Source organism: Piliocolobus tephrosceles, chromosome 19 (genome assembly GCF_002776525.5).
Source record: "Piliocolobus tephrosceles isolate RC106 chromosome 19, ASM277652v3, whole genome shotgun sequence".
In the NCBI taxonomy this organism is placed as follows: domain Eukaryota; kingdom Metazoa; phylum Chordata; class Mammalia; order Primates; family Cercopithecidae; genus Piliocolobus; species Piliocolobus tephrosceles.
This window is the reverse complement of record NC_045452.1, coordinates 7,820,380-7,838,894: the sequence shown is the minus strand read 5'-3', so window position 1 is coordinate 7,838,894 and position 18,515 is coordinate 7,820,380. Positions and strand designations below refer to the sequence as shown.

The 18,515-nt window shown below is 51.0% G+C and overlaps 1 protein-coding gene across 2 annotated transcripts in view; it reads right to left on the bottom strand.

Moving 5' to 3' along the window:
• Positions 1-1,233: 1,233 nt before the first annotated feature.
• ASPHD2 (aspartate beta-hydroxylase domain containing 2) overlaps positions 1,234-18,515 on the bottom strand; it is a 17,908-nt gene continuing 626 nt past the window's right edge. The window contains exons 1-4 of one of the 2 annotated variants that reach the window (XM_023190774.2): positions 16,931-17,491; positions 11,905-13,013; positions 3,712-3,825; positions 1,234-3,178 (exon numbers count right to left, since the gene is read on the bottom strand). In XM_023190774.2, the coding sequence (XP_023046542.2) occupies positions 3,069-3,178; positions 3,712-3,825; positions 11,905-12,790 (1,110 nt within the window). In that variant the 5' untranslated portion in view covers positions 12,791-13,013; positions 16,931-17,491 and the 3' untranslated portion in view covers positions 1,234-3,068. Of the gene's footprint in view, positions 3,179-3,711; positions 3,826-11,904; positions 13,014-16,930; positions 17,492-18,515 lie in introns of those variants that run through there. The other variant, XM_023190773.2, reaches the window with a different exon arrangement.

The window sequence follows — 18,515 nt, the reverse complement described above, 5'->3', positions numbered from 1 at the left end:
TGGTCTGGCCTCGAGTGCATGGGAACAGAGGGAAATTGAGGCCAATCCAGGATGTCTCGGGTGGAAGTCAGGATTCCTGTTTGCAGCCGGCTGGCTACCCTTTCTCACCTTGAGCCTCCAGAGCTACAAGATGTAAATTAGTTTAGCAATTGCCTAGTTGGCAATGCACACTTGGGGAGGGTGAGAAACATCGCAATCCCAGGCGAGTGGTGCTGTTCCCTTCCGCTCGCTGTGGCGGCCCGGCCAGGGCTGCTGGCTGGAACCCCGCTTGCAGGCGAAAACACGCGACAGCCCGGCTGCTTCTAGGGCTCCTGGCTGGGAGACCCCCGTCTCCCTCTCTTCTAAAGGGAAAACCATGAAAAACGTAGCTACTGAGGGACATGTTTCTTCCCCTGTGATTAGACACAGGCAATTGAAAGTAGCCACTGGCTTCTCTGGCCACACCCACTGCTGTCCCGATGTATTTTCCCATCTCTTCTGTCTGGCAGCCTTCCCCTTCACCTGTTTCTCTACTCCGCTGTGGCCGAAAGGGAAACAGTGTTGTTGGGTGCCCTTTATATGCCAGGTACTGCACATACCCACAGAAGAGAAACTGAGGCTGCGAGAGGCTAAGGGACTTGCCCAAGATCCCAAGGGTACAAACTCCTGGCACGGAGTCCTAAATCCTCAGCTTCTCGGAAGCCAGAGTCCTTGTTCTTTGCCCAGTTTGACATCTATTGCTCCTTAACATACCCTCGATGTGCTCTTCTTGCCCCCACCCCGCTAGTCCCATTACTTTGGGACATTTTGCTTCATTCACTATCCACAATCAGTTCTGTTGACCCACCTGTCTCTGTGACATGACTCAAAACACAAGAGCCTCAAAGTCACTTGCCCTCCTCTGCCTGGCAAGTCTTTGGTTGTTTTTTTTTTTTTTGGACAGTGTCTTGTTCTGTCCTGTTGGCTGGAGTGCACTGGCGTGATCTAGGCTCACTGCAGCCCCCGCCTCCCAGGTTCAAGTGATCCTCCCACCTCAGCCTCTCAAGTAGCTTGTACTACAGGTGTGCACCACCACACTCAGCTAGCTTCTTTGTTTGGTAGAGACAATGCCTCACTATGTTACTCAGGCTGGTCTCAAACTCCTCAGCTCAAGCGATCCTCCCCGCTCAGCTTCCCAAAGTGCTAGGATTATAGGCGTGAGCCACCGAGCCTGGCCTAAGTCTTTCTTTACAACAGATGACCTCATCACTTCACTCTGGTTTTCAGCAAGATCCTTTATTTATCTTCTGTTCCTCAACCACGTCACATGAATGCAGGTAGCTAGGTACCTGCGCGGGCTGTTGGTTTTGTAAACGCAGAGCAGAGTAGTCAGGATGTGTATAAATCATGCACCTCAGTGATTCTTTAACAAGATACTTAATGAGTAAAAAACGTCAGGTGTGTTTGAAATGTCTGCCTTTTCCTGCATTCTCGTCCCTGACAAATATCTATGTAGACATTTTACTCAAATGTAGACATGTGCTCTTTGCACACTTGCTAGTACCTGCCTGGTGCATTTCAACTGTGTTTTCTTTGGATGGTTGTACCTCTTAGAAGCTGTTGTTTTCCATTCGGGTCTAAACACTGGACCTGCACCTGCGACCAGCTGTATATTCCAAATCACTCCTAGGCTTTATAAATCTGACACTGCTCATACTATATTATTCAGAAAAGGCATCTCTAGTGTGGCTGGCTGGCTATGCTTTCACACGTCAGCTAACACAGGCTATTTCTAGACTGAGTGCTTCAAACTGGTCTCCTGGGACCTTTTCCTTCAGGAAGAGATCCACATGTTCTTCACAGGAGACCAGAAAACCAACACGATGGCCACAGGTCCTCTGGGCGTGTAGATCTTCTCTGTCTCCTCACTAGCACACACTGGCTTCGGCCATCATCACGCAGTGCACACCTTTGTGCTGTGACAAAGACACAGGGCCAACTCTTCCACTGTCTCCGAGTCTAGTGTTTGAACATTTATGTACAGACAAATAAATGAAAAAAAAACAAAAACAAAAACAAAAACAAAAAAACCATAGGCAACAGAACTCCAAAGCAAAACAGAAACTTTGGTCAGATCTATTATTCCAGTTTTGCCAGAGAAAGGCTTTCCCCGAATGTCGCTGGGTGGGTGAGGTCTTATCCCCCTACAGCTCCTATCAGCCAACCGGGTGGCCTTAACGTTCATCATCGTGGACTCTAAACAGCTAAAACTGGGAATTTTCCAGGCCCAGTTTGGCAGTAGGGCTTCTGTGGGCAGTGAGGTAAGTGATCACACGTTCCGTGGCTGATCTGTGTGAGCCGAAGCTTGGCGCTGGGGGCACCAGCTTCAGCTTTGCAGGAAAGCCGTGTTTAAAGAGTAGCCTCCAGTCCTGCCGGCCCAATGCTTTTGCCATCAGGGACCTGACAAGGTTTAGGGTGAGGTGAGCGATGGTGACAGTCTCCCTGGGCTGGACACTGTGCGCCATCCTGACCATTTCTGGCAGCCTCTCCACCCAGCTATGAAGCCAGTCAGGTGCGGGAGCTGCAGACTGTCCCTCCGCCCTCGGGCGGCTGAAGGCCCCGCTGTGTGCCAGCATCAGAGGCCAAGTTCTCCAGCTCTCTGGTTTGCAGTTTTTAGTTTAGTTTTTTTGTTGTTTTTTTTTTAAGATGACCACAAGAAGTTTTACATTATTACATTCAGACAAATAACCATTTAGTTACTCTAGTTCAGAGCACTGAAAAAAACAAGTAGCAACAGAAGACGGACTTACAAGGGCTCTAAGTCTCTGGTCACAGAATCAAAGGAATGCGCTGTTAGGCCAGAAAGGAATCTCTGAAGCAAATGATTGGAAGGAAAAAAAACAATCTAAGGAAATACAAGCTGAAAAGTTTCCATTTACAATAACCAAAGGAAAGAGGGACCCGACACGGTATAAAATCCCAAATAAGAGCTTTCCGCTGAGGCAGGTTTCTGAGCATGGAATCGTAACACTGGTAGGGTCTGGACCGGACCACAGTCTGCCCAGACCCCGCCTCGGCCCCTCTTGCCGACTCCAGCACGGGAAATGCTCTCATCGTCCCGGAGCAAAGATGAAATCAAGGGCCTGCCGTTCGGCCGCGGCGACGTTTGGATGCCACAAATCCACCATGAAAACCACCCGAGGGCCATCCTCTGCTGAACCTGGGGGGAAGGAGGGGTGAGAGGAGAGGTTCAAACCACCCTGGAGCCAGGACCCAGGATCCAGGCAGGGCTGGACCCTACGTGCTCAGCTTTGGGGCAGAGACCCATCCTGTCCCTCGGCTCGGATCGGACCACCTCCTCTCTCACTGAGAACAGAAACCTGGCTTCATGGGCTTTTGAGCAGGGTGGACAAAAGGAAATGGGGAGATGGAGGGATCTTTAAGTGGGAATTTTTAGGGCAGTGAAACTCTTCTGTATGATACCGTCAGGGTAGGTCCGTGTCATTATCCATTTGTCAAAACCCACAGAATGAATGGACAACACCAAGAGTGAACCTTAATGTCAACGATGAACTTCAGGTAATAACAACATATCAATACTGTGTGTGTGTGTGTATGTGTTACGGGGTGATACAAAGGGGCCTCCCTGGTACTTTCCGCCTGATTTTTCTGGAAACATAAAACTTCTGTAAAAAATAAAGTATATTCATTGAAAAACAAAATAATAAGGAAGCGGGAAAGGCAGCCACTCACCTTCATGGAACGCAGCATGCAGGAAAGAGTCATCAAAGAGAAGGCAGCGCCCTTCTGCCCAGCACTGGGGCTCTCCCCCTACCACCAGCTCACAGCCATTTGGAGTTTTCAGACCTTGTAGGAAAACCAGAGAAAGGAAAGTGAAGGCAGGCAAGATTCAGGGAAGGCCAGGAGGCAGGGGGTGATTCGCCTTCGTGAGAGTTTTTGACTTCTTCTTTTTTTTTTTTTTTGAGACGGAGTCTCGTTCTGTCACCCGGGCTGGAGTGCAGTGACCTGGAGTGCAGTGACCCGATCTCAGCTTACTGCAAGCTCCGCCTCCCGGGTTTACGCCATTCTCCTGCCTCAGCCTCCCGAGTAGCTGGGACTACAGACGCCTGCCACCTCGCCCGGCTAGCTTTTTGTATTTTTTAGTAGAGACGGGGTTTCACCGTGTTAGCCAGGATGGTCTCGAACTCCTGACCTCGTGATCCACCCGTCTCGGCCTCCCAAAGTGCTGGGATTACAGGCTTGAGCCACCGCACCCGGCGAGTTTTTGACTTCTAAAGCACCTGACCTGCCTCCCCGTTCCGGAGCCCGTGCTATGGTCTGAAGGTTTGTGTCCCGCAAAATTCCTATGTTGAAACCTGACCCCGAGGTGATGGTGTTAGGAGGTGGGGCCTTTGGAAAGTGATCAGATCACGAAGGCGGGGGCATAATAAATGGGAGTAGCAGCTTCTTTACCTCCCTTCACATCTTTTTTTTTTTTTTTTTGAGATGGAGTCTCTGTTGCCCATGCTGGAGTGCAGTGTTGTGATCTCAGCTCATTGCAACCTCCGTCTCCCGGGTTCAAGCGATTCTCCTGCCTCAGCCTCCGGAGTAGCTGGGAGGCACTGGAGTAGGTTACAGGCACCTGCCACCTCACCCGGCTAATTTTTTTTTGTTTGTTTTGTTTGAGACAGAGTCTCAAACTGTCTGGAGTGCAGTGGTGCGATCCTGGCTCACTGGAACTTCTGCCGCCCGGGTTCAAGCGATTCTCCTGCCTCAGCCTCCCAAGTAGCTGGGATTACAGGCACCCGCCACTGTGCCAGGCTAATTTTTGTAGTTTTAGTAGAGTCGGGGTTTCACCATCTTGGTCAGGCTGGTCTTGAACTCCTGACCTCGTGATCCACTCGCCTCAGCCTCCCAAAGTGCTGGGATTACAGGCATGAGCCACTGCACCCGGCCGAATTTTTGTATTTTAAATAGAAATGGGGTTTCACCATGTTGGCCAGGCTGGTCTCAAACTCCTGACTTCAAGTGATTCGCTTGCCTCGGTCTCCCAAAGTGCTGGAATTACAGGCATGAGCCACAGTACCCGGCCTGACATCTTTTTTTTTTTTTTTTTTTTTTTTAGATACAAGGTCTTGTTCTGTTGCCCAGGCTAAAATGCAGTGGCTCCACCATGTTCACTGCAGCCTCCACCTCCCAGGCTCTAGAGATCCTCCAGCCTCACCCTTTTGAGTAGCTGAGACTACAGGTGTGCACCATCATGCCCAATTAATTTAAATTGTTTTTTTTTAAAGATGGGGTCTTGCTATGTTGTCCAGGCTGGTCTTGAACGCCTGGCCTCCCACCAAAGTGTTGGGATTACAGGCAAGAGCCACTGCTCCTGGCCACCTCCTTTCACCAGGTGAAGTCACGGTGAGAAGGTGTCATTTCTGAACCAGAAGCAGGCCCTCACCAGACACCAAATCTGCTGGCACCTTGATCTTGGGCTTCGAGCCTCAGAACTGTGAGTTCTACATTTCTGTTGTTTATAAGTCACCATCTAGATCCTCACTGCGCTCTTGGCAAAAATTCATTCCTTCGTTGGCTTCATCTATTCTGGGTCATGGAGTCCTTTGATGAAAGTCACAGACTGACATTTGTACTACACTTTGAAGCCCTACCAGGGGACCCCCAGAAATCAAGGGAGGTTGGGTTTAGAACCCTGCCTTACCCAGTAACTGTGTTTACTGTAGTCTCACCTCTAGGACTATCTCAGTTACGATTAAAGAATCAAAGGCTCACTCAGTGTTCTCCTCTTTGGGTTCTAGCCTTTTAATCCATTTTGAGGCTGGAGGATGGCATGCTCTTTGTCTGCCCTCATTCTGGGAAACTGGAGGACACTTCTAAGGTAATGGCTGAGGTTCAAGAGGAAACAGACTGGAACATTTGTAAGAAGCCGTATGTTCGGCCAGGCATGGTGGCTCACACCTGTAATCCCAGCACTTGGGAGGCTGAGGGGCAGGCAGATCACGTGAGGCCAGGAGTTCGAGACCACTCTGGTCTCAAACATGGTGAAACCCTCTCTCTACTAATAATCCAAAATGAGCTGGGTGTGGTGGCAGACGCCTGTAATCCCAGCTACTTGGGAGGCTGAGGCATGAGAATTGCTTGAACCCAGGAGGCAAAGATTGCAGTGAGCCGAGATTGCGCCACCGCACTTCAGCCTGGGCGAATCGCACCACTGCACTCCAGCCTGGGCAACAGAGTGAGACTCTGTCTCAAAAATAAAAAAAATTAAAAAGAAGCTGTATGCTTCAAAGGCCAGTGGGGTCTGGTTGGAACACTGCCATGTGTGACCCTCAATCACACTTTCCAAAGCAAGGGTCTGCAGAAACACTTGGCCCCCATCACTACCTTGATGTCCAGAAAAGAAGGGGCCACCGTGGCTGTCTGGTGATTTCAGAATGGGTCCGGTCAGCCCAACAGCTCTGAGGAAGGCCCACCCAGGGGGAAGCAGAGTCCTGGAAGAGGAGCTGGGATGGGTGGTGGTCTTGTCTGTCTTCAGTGACTCACTGTGACCACAATGACCCTGGGCAAGTTGGCATTCCCCTGATTAGCACAAAAATGAAATAGCTTTCCTTCTAGCAGCCAGAGTATTTTAATGTATTCTTTGAACCAGAAATAATGGTTCCAGGAAGTACGTTCAGAGTAATAATTCAAATAAAGAGGCCACATGGAGGAGAGAGAAGGACAGAGGACTTGGGGACAGATGAATGGCTGTGACTCTTATGTGCTGTGTGACTTTGGGCAAGTCACTCAGCCTCTCTGAGTGACTTACTCTCCTCATCTGTAAAGAGGGGACATTAGCATACTGAACCTTCTAGGGCTGCTATGGGATTTTATCCTTGTTACCAATAACTGAAGACCTACTGTGTCTTCCTACTCGGCTTTGTGCTAAATACACACTTTACAGGCATCACTTCACCCACTTTCTAGATGGGGTAACTGAGAAGTTAAATGACCTGCTAAAAAGTTACCATTTAGTGTTGCTGAGTCACCCTGGCTCCAAAGAACAGGCTGTTATAAAACTGGACATGATGATATAAATGCTAGTTGTTACGCTATTAACAGAAGGATTACAGTGATTGTGGATTTTTCTTTATTATTACGCTTTTTTGAGATGGAGTCTCGCTCTGTCGCCCAGGCTAGAGTGCAGTGGCACGATCTCAGCTCACTGCAGCCTCTGCCTCTCAGGTTCAAGCGATTCTCCTGCCTCAGCTTCCCGAGTAGCTGGGATTACAAGCGTGCACTACTGTGCCCGGCTAATTTTTGTATTTTTAGTAGAGATGGGGTTTCGCCATACTGGCCAGGCTGGTCTCAAACTTCTGGCCTCTAGAGATCCACCTGACTCGGCCTCCCAAAGTGCTGGGATTACAGGCTTGAGCCACTGTGCCTGGACTGATTTTCTTGTAGTTAATATGTGTGATGGTTAATACTGAGTGTCAACTTGATCGGATTGAAGGATACAAAGTATTAATCCTGGGTGCGTCTATGTGGGTGTTGGCAAAAGAGATTAACATCTGAGTCAGTGGGCTGGGGAAGGCAGATCCACCCTTAATCTGGTATGCACAATCTAATCAGCTTCCAGCAAATATAAAGCAGGCAGAAAAACATAAAAAAGTGAGACTGGCCTAGCCTCCCAGCCTGTATCTCTCTCCAATGCTCGAAGCTTCCTGTCCTCAAACATCGGACTCCAGGTTCTTTGGTTTTGGGACTCGGACTGGCTCTCCTTGCTCCTCAGCTCGCAAACAGCCTATTGTGGGACCTTGTGATCGTGTGAGTTAATACTTAGTAAACTCCCCTTTACATATATATAATATATAATATACATTATATATTTATATATCCCCATTTTTATATATACACATATATAATATACATATATACACACACACATATATACACTACTGAGAGTTGAAACCTATTAGGGTCCTCTTAGAGGGACAGAATAGGATATATATATACACACACACACATGTGTATACACATATATATAACAGATACACATATATGTATATATTATGTGTGTGTGTGTGTATATGTATCCTATTAGTTCTGTCCCTCTAAGAGGACCCTAATAGGTTTCAACTCTCAATGCACATTTCATTAAATCAGCTGAGACTGCTCATCCTGACAGAAGCCATGATTTCCCGCTATGGTTAACAGCAGCTGGAGGAGTTAGGGCTGTAAAGACGCCCAGATGGAGGGCCTCACAGGCTACGTTTTCCTTTTGCGTGTGCCCCTACTGACTGGTTCAGGTGGCGAAGGCCTTTAGGAATGGGCAATTCTCTGCAGGAACAGCCACCCCGGGGTTTCAGAAAGAAGCTCCCCTTTCTCCGGGCCACGAAATGATTCATCGCCACACGCCATGGTGCAAGAGAAAAATGGCCTGGCCTGCTGGCTCGACACCCCCCTGCTTCTCGTTCTCCGCCTCCCCTTCATTCTGCTCCTGCCCCCATTCCTGCCTGTTGCCCACAAACCAGCTTAGTTGGCAGAAGAGCTCAATTCTTCCCTAAACAGATCATTCCAGTGGCTCTTGGGGACAGTGACAGGCCCCACACATGGCCTCAGATAGTACCATATGCTCTTCTACGGCTCAGTGTTTGCTGCTGTGTCCCTAGCGAGCCCTGAAGGAGGCAGGAAGGAGGTTAGAGAAAGGGCTCTGTCCACCGGCGGCCCCCACTCTTCAGGCGGCCGGCAACCGGGCACTCAGGGGGGGCAAGGGGAACATGAGTTGATCTACTGTTACCATCCAGCTAGACCACCTAGAAATCTGATGACATGCAGAAAAGAAACACAAGAGTCTAATTGTGCTTCTTTAGCTAGAATTTGAACATACTCATGCATTTTCATGAAGTGTCTGCCTCCCTGGTAACATCTGCCTGGTGAGTTTCAGAGGAGTTTCAGAGGTGGTTTTCTGGAAGTTTGCAGCAGTGCAGTTGGAATATCCCAGCATTGTGTACGATGCTGAGTCGGGGGTGGGCCTGAAGCTGTCCTGTGGTCCCATATGAAGTCAGGACCGGGTGATGCCACCTCTAGAAGTAGCTCACAGCAGGGCTCAACAAATATGTCTTGAACAAATGGGCTGTGTTAGTGAGGAGCAGTGGCTTCAGTGTTTCGCAGGGACAATTCCATCAGTCACAGCTCAGGCAGAAGGCAGAAGAGGAGAAAGCATGGGCATTTCAAGAGCACAGTTCTGGAACCGCAGGTGCCTCCACCTTCATTCAGCCAGGTAACCAGCAGAGGTGTGGCCGCCAGGTACGCACCAGGCTTATCCTGCTTCTGACCTCATTCTCTGGACTCCCTCTCTGTCAACACACAAGGTCACGTAAATCCGACACACCTTTGTTTCCTTCCTGGGTGGATATTAATGTGGGCATGACAGCGTAAAGAAGGAAACGCTGAGAAAACCCAACCAGGGAGCTCGCCTTGGCCATGGAGAACAAGCCACACCACAGTGGGACGTCTTCCAAGAAGGTTTCCTGCCATCTACGGGAACATGGAGGGCCTACTTTTTCTGGCAAGTACCTAGCTGGGCTGAGAAGGAAATGACAGGCCACAGGCCACGGTGTCAGCCAGTGTGGGCATCATGTTTTACACACACACACTCGTGCATGCATATCGTATAGATAAACAACAAGCATTAATCTACAGGAAGCAGACCCCAGATTTTCCTTGCTACCATCACTTCCTACTCACACCTGTTTGAAATTCTACCACATCAGTCCCCAAATGCCCTTCCCCGATGTCATTCTGAAGTTTTAAAACAGTACATAAAGGCAAACCTTTCAAAAGAAGAGCATCACTCCCCACTGCCCACAGCCTCCATTCTCAAGCCTGGCATCAAGGGCCTCTGAGGTTTGCTCCCACCTGACCTGTCCAACCTCAGCCCATACTACTGGCCTCCCCAGCAAGCCTAGACCCGGCTTCCCCTAGCCCCAGGGGACGACTCCACTCCCTCGCTCCACCCTGGTGGCACCTGATTTCTGTGTGGGGATCCTCCAGCATCAGACCCACCTCCCCAGGATACCCCTCGCACAGCAGTTTTGCTAATGACCATCACCTGGATTATCATCCCATCACTTAGATTAGCTTACTGTCCACTGCCCTCTACCTGCCACGCATTTTACGCATATTACTTCCCACTCCTCAAAACAGCCCGCAAGTGGGAATCATGATCTCTGTTTTAGAGAGAAGAAAACGGAGGCTGAAGGAGGTTCAGAGCCCTGCCCAAGGTCACTCAGCAAACGGGGCGAGGTCAGGACCTGAGTCCAGATCTGTTTGCTTCCAGAGCCTGTTCCTTTCCCACTGTTTCCTGGGGGTAGGGTCCATGTCTTATGGATCATTTTTCACACGGTCCAACACAGTCCTTGATAACAGCTACTAGCTCCCATTCATCAAACGCTGTCACGTGCCAGGCGCCCTGCCAAGGGGCCATGTAAGACGCCGCTCATTGAATCCTCTCAACAATCCTGTGAAGTAAGTAACATCTCCCCATTTTACAGAGGAAGGACTGAGGCAGACAGAGACTCAGTGACCTGCTCGAAGTCTCACGGCTGACCGCTGACCAGGAATTCAGGCCAACTCCCCCAGAGCCTCCACCTAGTCCACCCTTTACTCTTGAAATTCCTACCATGTCAATTGCTCAAATCCAGTTATATTTCTTTCTTTTCTTTCTTTCGTTCTTTTTTTTTTTAACGCAGTGACATCCTCCATCCAAACCACATCTTACTCAGAATCCCCACACAGACAGCAGGAGAAGCAGAGCTGATAAGGGTGAAGAGGGCTCGGGGCCCCCAGCTCCGGCTCCTTCCCAGGCAACCCTGAGGCTCCTCTGCAGAACATGGTTATGAAACTCCTGCTCCAACCCATGCACCAGGTTCGTCCGCTGCTCTTCCTTCCTCCCTTCTGAAGCTGAGGCAGCGTTGCGAACTTTCTAAAGCTGGACGCTGCTGAGGCTGTCTCTGCACACTCTAGTCTGGGTTGCTAACTGGTGATGCCACCATCCCACAGACCAGCTTTTTATCGCCACTCACCAGGAATAAGGCATTCTGTGGAACTAGTATCTCCATGACCAAGTTGTTTTAAGCCTACTTTTATTGAATGCTTGCTCTATTTTAGGCTCTGTGTGCATACATACTTTACAATACACGTTATCTGATTTGATCCTCAGAATAACTCTTTAGGGGAAGATCTTTTTACCTCCACTTCCCAAATGATAAAATTGAGGCTCAGAGAGGTGAAGCGACTTGCCTAAAATAGCACAGCTCGTGGTAGGGCCAAGATGCAAACAAAGGCCGTCTAACTCCAGACTTTGTTTGCAAAACCACAGTCACACACACAGTACACATACGACCAATTTTCTCAGAATCACAGTAAAAGAAGCTTAGCACTAAGGATCATTTCATTCTTGATGACTGCAAAGGCGCTTAAGTATCTTTCACAGCCTCCTGGACATCATTATGAACCGCGGTAATCATTTTAACAAGTCTTTGGCTCTAGAACGACACTGTCCCCATATGGTAGCCACTAGCCGTATGTGTCACTGCTATTTAAATTAAAATTTAGTTCCTCAGTTACAGAAGCCACGTTTCAAGCACTCAGTTAGTCACATGTGTCTAGTGGCTACCATTTTGGACAATGAAGATGGAGAACATTTCTGTCACTGCAGAAAGTTCTTTGCACAGAGCTGCTGTCAGAAATTAGGTTTGCACCAATCACAAGATTTCTTTTTGACTCAATCTCTGCTGTCAAAATTGTTTACATGCAATTCATCAGTTTTTGCTAAAAGTGAACAATGCGAAAAGGCACAATTCTGACTGAGTTTTTGCGATGTTTTGATTCCCGTGAGTGAGAGGCTGAGCTTGCAAATGTGCATGCCGGGAGACCCCCGTCCCTGCAACATACCTAAATGGCATCGGATGCGGATGTTGGTGGGTCCATAGTGCTCCGTTATCACAGTCCCAGGGCTCAGCACAGAGATGCACGCGTTCCCAAAAACATTGTTCCCAATACAGGTCCGAAGGCTTCCGAGCAAGCGGTACGTCCGTGGACACTTCCTACAGTTCCTGGGAACACAAACCCCCTGATTGACCAAGTAAAAGGTGAACCACTCCCCGCTGGGGGTGCTGTTCATTGTCCATCCTTGCGGGAGGCTGCAGTTTGAGAAAGCTTTGTAGAGGGTCTCAAACTCGCACAGGATGGTCTGGAAGTTCCGTTCCAGCACTTCCACGTCATGTTTCTGTGCATCCCGGGAGAAATAGGGCGTGGTGGGCAGGTCAGGTAGGAAGAAGACCTCGGGTTTCTGGATGGAGGGCCGGCTGTTGAGGTACCGGCCCTGCTCGCGGATGCCCTTGTGGATGCGGCCCATGCCGGACCAGGAGTAGCGCTTGGCGTACTCCTGCAGGTTGTGGTACAGCTTCTGGTTGAGGCCCTCATTGTGGGTGCAGCGCACGCACTCGGGGGACTGGCAGTACACATAGCCATTCTGCAGCCCGTTGGCATCGGCAGCCTGCATGAGGGAGTTGACGGAGACGTAGGGCCGGGGCTGCTCCCTGCCCACGTGATAACAGTACCACACGAACAGGACCAGGAGGCAGGCCACAGTGATGACAGCGGTGGTGTCGCAGTCCCGCACGGACTGGATGCCGGTGGCGATGCAGTCCCTCAGGCCATCCAGCGACCAGCTCCAGGCCACCAGCCACTCGAGCGACATTTTGGGGGAGTCCTTACTGGGGGTGTGAAGCAAGGTCAGACAATCAGTCCTCGGGGGTCCCAAGGGCGCCCACACCATGCAGATTAGCGTGGGGGGGAAGGAGTGGCTGGGGCAGGGGGAGGCATGGCTGCCACCAATCCTCAGATCCTGCCAGGGGCGGCATTGATGAACGACAAGGTCGGCCGTGCCCACTGCTCCACTTCTGGCAAAAGTCTCTGCAGTGGGGTGGAAGACGCTGGTTTTTGTCACATTATCAAGTGCTGTCGGTCCCTGTGAAAGGATTTGTTTAAAAAAACCAAACCTGGGATGGAAAAAAAAAAATCAGCGTAAATTTTACACCTGGAAAAGTCCTCAAATGAAATGTAAAGTGTTAGATTATTCTGTAGGATCCTAGTTGGTGCGGGTCACACTTTGCAATCTTGTGTATTGCCTCCCCATTCTACTGCCACCTCCGTTTCCCAAAAGGCCAGTAGTATTTCATCTGTGTCAAGTACTGCTTATAATTACAGCGGTCCCATCTGCTTTGTGCCCGCCATAGGAGGTGCTATTATCCCCATTTTACAGATGAGAAAACTGAGGCTCAGAGAAGTAACGTAACTCATAAGAGTTATACAGCCAGGGCGGGGACTCAAACACCATCTGACTTCAAGTCCCATGTCTATGCATTTTGCTGCGCTATTTCATCATAGGTATTTAATCAATGCGTATACTCCTGTAATTGCTGTACCTTTAATTCCAAAGAATCCTGGATTCAAAAGCATCTTAAAAATGGCAAAAGGACTTAAAAACTGCATATTCTCCATTTCACTTTCTCTTTGCAAGCATTTCATCATCCTTATTTCATTCTGTTGCCCTTCTGACAGAGGTTGGGCTAATACCAAGTTGGAAGAGGAAGTGGGCACTCTGAGGTCATGCCTGCGGCAGACAAACGGTGTTTTCTGTCTACCCACTTGGAGACTACCTACTGGCCTCACCCACAGGGTCATGAAAGGAAAACAAGGGAGGTAGAATGACAATAAAAGCCCTTCCAGGTCTCTGCCTCAGTTTCCCACAGCCGACAGCATCTCCAAAACAGCCAGAAATGCTTTGCTACTGACCTAGCTGGGGGTTAGGGCCAGGGCCTGGAACCCTCATTGTCCTAATAACCTAAGAGGGCCTGAATGTCATGCTGCCTAAGTCTCTAAAACCCCAGCCGTGTTTCCCAGCATTCTCCAAAACCTTTTGTTCATCCTGCTTCTTCTAATACAATGAGAACAGCCAGGTCTCTGCTTCTACAAGTCTGATACTCAAGGAGCACAACGTAGAATATTCCTTTTGTACTCTACGCTCTCACTTCTCTCTCAGAAATATGGGAGGGCAGCTTAAAAAATGGAAAAGTTGTACCCTCCCTTTTCCCAGGGGACTAAATTTGGCCTGAAAATTCTTGCAGCGTCGTAGCCGAGAGGAGCCAAATTAGAGATGGGCCCAGCGAGGATTCATCCCAACCTTGGGCAGATCACTTCTCCTAAGCCTCAGTTTTTCTTTCCTTTTTTTTTTTTTGACGGAGTTTCACTTTTATTGCCCAGGCTGGAGTACAATGGCACAATCTCGGCTCACTGCAACCTCGGCCTCCCGGGTTCAAGCGATTCTCCTGCTTCAGCCTCCCGAGTAGCTGGGATTACAGGCATGCACCACCACGCCCAGCTAATTTTGTATTTTTAGTAGAGATGGGGTTTCTCCATGTTGGTCAGGCTGGTCTTGAAATCCCCACCTCAGGTGATCCGTCCACCTTGGCCTCCCAAAGTGCTGGGATTACAGGTGTGAGCCACCATGCCCAGCCGCCTCAGTTTCTTTATCCGTGAAATGGGGTTCATGTTCATCTCACTGGATGAAGATGAATGATGGTGGATGGACAACGATCAAGTCCTAATGAGCACCCAATATATGCAGGCGATGGCTAGGATGGGTGGCATCCCATAACGAGCAGCCGGCATTCCAAAGGTGGGGCATGGGAGAAAGGTATCGCAAGACTCAGAATTCCAACAGTTAAAGGTAAATCCTCTTGTTGCCACATGTGTCAAATGGATTTTTTGTCCCCAGACTTGCTAAGCTAAAAATGAAAGGGAAGCCTTAGGTGCTCATTAACTGCCTACTTGCTTCTTCCCAGTTTCGGTTGAATAATCACTTGACTATAATGTTTAGTAAGTCAAAAACACACATGCTGAATATTCATGGAAATTTTTTATGTTTCTAGGAAAAATACAAGAGTGGGGAGGTTAGAAGCTAAATTGTTGTTGTTTTTTCTTTCCCACACGTTCTCAATTTCTTCTCAGATTGAGGAGACGACGAAAAGGCTATGACTCACTAGAGGTTAAGAAATCCCTTCAGCCCCCTGTTTCTCTCCTTGTTAGACCATAAACTGGCAGCTATTACCTCTTTAGGAAAACGAAAGAAAATCCAGATGAAAGATGTTCTGTTTGCAAGCCACCTCCCAAACAGAACCCCAGAGTTCCTGAAATTCAGTGTGAAACGATCATCTATGTGACGCCAAGCACTTTTACTAAAAGGATTTCCCCCACCACTGAGCTAAACCCCTAACTGGAACTTTTCAACTGGGTTTGTCAGGAGGAAAGGTTTTTTTCTTAAATGTTCTAAGAGTGAGATGGTGACAATTTAACAAGCAACTGTAAAGTGTGAGTTCCTATCAGCCCTGCTAATCACTTAAGTCAAGCAAAATGCAGACACAGAAAACAGTGGATGACAGAGAAACCTCTCCACTGGACACCCCAGCCCTTACCCTCTTCTCAGGAAAGCCTCCTTCCGTACAGAGCCAGCCATGAGCCCTCCCCAAGGCCGAGCTGTAAGCAAAACAATGTAAAAAGATTCTGAACCCCAGCTTCAGACCCTCCTCCCGAGATCATAAATAGCACTGAGAGCTCAAGTGAGGACTTTTCATAACTGTCAGTCACTTTTAGTCAAAATATGCCTATAGGCCCCTGCACCCAGAGGTGGATTTACAAGCTCAAAGCTGAACTGTGACAATAAAAGAAACACATTTGTAGAGTGACTGGCAGTTTATTAAGCACTGCTTCAAACATTTGATCCTCACAGCTACCCAGTGACAACTCCCCATCTTCCCAGTGGGGAGGGGACAGACTCTCTTCCCTGACAGCTCCTTGCCCAGTGACCACAGTAGCTCCCAGCTTCCTTCACGCATTTGTTCACTGTCATCTGTGTTATTTCTGTCCTCATCAGGGATGGGGACATCTCACCGCAGCTCTGCACTTTAATAATATGCAACCCCAGATCTTCCAGCTCAGTTGGCTCTGGGGAATTGAGTTCAAATCCATGGCCAGTTGGAGAGCAAGTCCAATCCAAGACAACTTCTGACACCATGAACACCTGGGAGAGCCGGTCTCAGACCTGACCTGGTCAACCTACTTCACATGTCCATTCCCAGAGGCTGCCCAATGCCAAAGAGTGTCTGCTCACCCTCAGGATGAGGCCAAGTCACCCTGGAAGCCCCCCAGTGAGCAGCACAGCCCTAGGCAAGGTGTGTGATGCATGTCACCCTCTCCACTCAGGAGCCAGAGATATGCCCTGGGGCCAGCCCTTCCCGGTGCAGACCTGGGGGTCTTTCCTCTCTTGGCCAGCTTCTCAGCACCCACCTGCCCTGGAGAGTGGGCAAGAGGGGAGGGCTGAAGATGGGTTAACACAGATGGTGACCACCAGGAGTTCAGGAGAGGAGGGGGATGGGACGATGGAAAGGTGAGTGTTGCCAGGAAAAGTGGGCGATCAGCTCAAGACTGTGGAAGGAGGTTTATGGCGCCTGATAATTCGTGGGACAGGGGAGGAGGGTCACCACGTGAAATATGGGAAGTGGGTGATGCTGAGGTCTGGGGGAGGGGGACAGGAGGTGAGGAAAGAGGGGTCACAGAGGAGGAGGCAAATGGAGGAAGGGACCACGATGGGGCAGGGAGGAGGAGAAGCAGGAGGTCTAGGGAGGGTGATGCCCGGCTCCGAGGCGGCGGCACTCAGCACGTACGAGCGCTGGCCTCGGCCGGGCCAGGATGCGGGCGCCCGGGTCCCGGAGCATCCTCGGCGGGGGCGGCGGCGGCGACGCCGGGAACGGAGGGCCGCGGGCCTGCAGCTGCCCGGCTCCCGCCTCCAACCCCCCTCCCGGGGTCGGCCCGGCCGCGCAGCCCTCCCACCCCAGCAGCCCCCGGAGACGAAGCTTACCTGCGCCCGGGCGCGCGGGCGGCTGCCGGGACCCAGGAGACGCCGCCGCCCGAGGGCGCGGACCCGCGGACGCCCCCTGCCCGGTGCCGCGGAGCTGCCGCCCGCCCGCTGCCCAGCCCACGCCGCTGGAGTCCGAGCCGTAGCCCCAGCCCGAGCCCAAGCCGCGCCGGTGCCCCCGCCGGTGCCGACGCCGCGCTGCGCTCCGCGGGGCCGCGAAGACCACAACTCCCACAATGCCTCGCGCACTGGGCCGGCGGGGGAGGGGGCGCCGGAGGGGCGGGGCCAGCGGGGCGGGGCCGGGGACCCCCCTGCACCCGGCACCTGCGCTAGCCCTGCGGTAGACGACCCGAGGCCCGGCCCGCCGCCGCTCAGGAGGGTCCTGGCACTGCGCCCCGAGACGCAGCGCCCGCCCAGCCCGAGGGTGCGCGCAGGCGGCGACGAGTGTGCAGTCATTCATTAAGAAAGGCTCGCGTCGCTTCCTCCGCTCTTTCGTTTTTCGCTCTTTCTCTGTTCTCCCTCCCTCTGTCTCTCTGTTCCTCTCTGAGTCGCCCTCGTCTCCATTTCCTCCTTTTCATTCTCTTTCACTTCCCCGCGACCTCACTTCCTCTCGCCCTAACGCCTTCTTTCCTTTATTGATGGACTCACCATGGACTTCTGAAGCCCTCAGGCACTTGGAATGAAACCGCAAATCAAACCAGATTCTTAGTCTCATGGAAAACTCATTCGCTCAGTACTGTAATGATGGGCCAGCCTGGGTCCCCGTCCCTGCCTGCTGCGCTGAGCGTGCGCGGTGAGCGCTCAGGCCCGTCCTGCCCTCAGTGAGCCACCGTCTAGCGGGTCCTGCCCTCAGTGAGCCACCGTCTAGCGGGAGGGAACCCTCACCCCCGGGTAGGGTTTAGGAGGGGAAGCACAGGCAGGACGGTTGTCTGACTAGGGGACTGATGAGCTGCGAATGGAGGCCCCAAGGAGGTTGCTTGGAGGAGGTGACGTTTGAGCTAAGACCTGGGGGAGACAAGCTAACAGTGGCTACGGGATGTGTTAGGGGCGCCAGGGAAACTGCATGGGTGGGTTCTGGGAGCATAGAGTGGGATGGCCCGCCCACAATCCATCTGTCTCTGTCCCAGACCCACCTCTTCTGTGTCCCAGAATTTATCTCTAACATGGCCCAGAAGCCACCTCATGTCTGTCCCAGAATTCATTTCTCATCCTTATCCCAGAACCCACCTGGTCCCTGACCCAGAACCCACCTCCTCCTTGTCCCAGAACCCACCTCCAATCTGTCTCAGAACCCACCTCCTCCCTGTGCCAGAAGCCACCTTCACCCTGTTCCAGAACGTACCTACTTCCTGTTCCAGAACCCACCACCTCCCTGTACCAGGACCCATCTCCGTCCTGTCCCAGGACCCACCTCCACTCTGTCCCAGAACCCACCTCCTCCCTGTTCCAGTAGCCACCGTCTCCCTGTTCCAGAACTTACCTCCTTTCTGTTACAGAACCCACCTCCTGCCTGTACCAGAACTCACCTCCACCCTGTCCCAGAACCCACCTCCTCCCTGTTCCAGAACCCACCTCCTCCCTGTTCCAG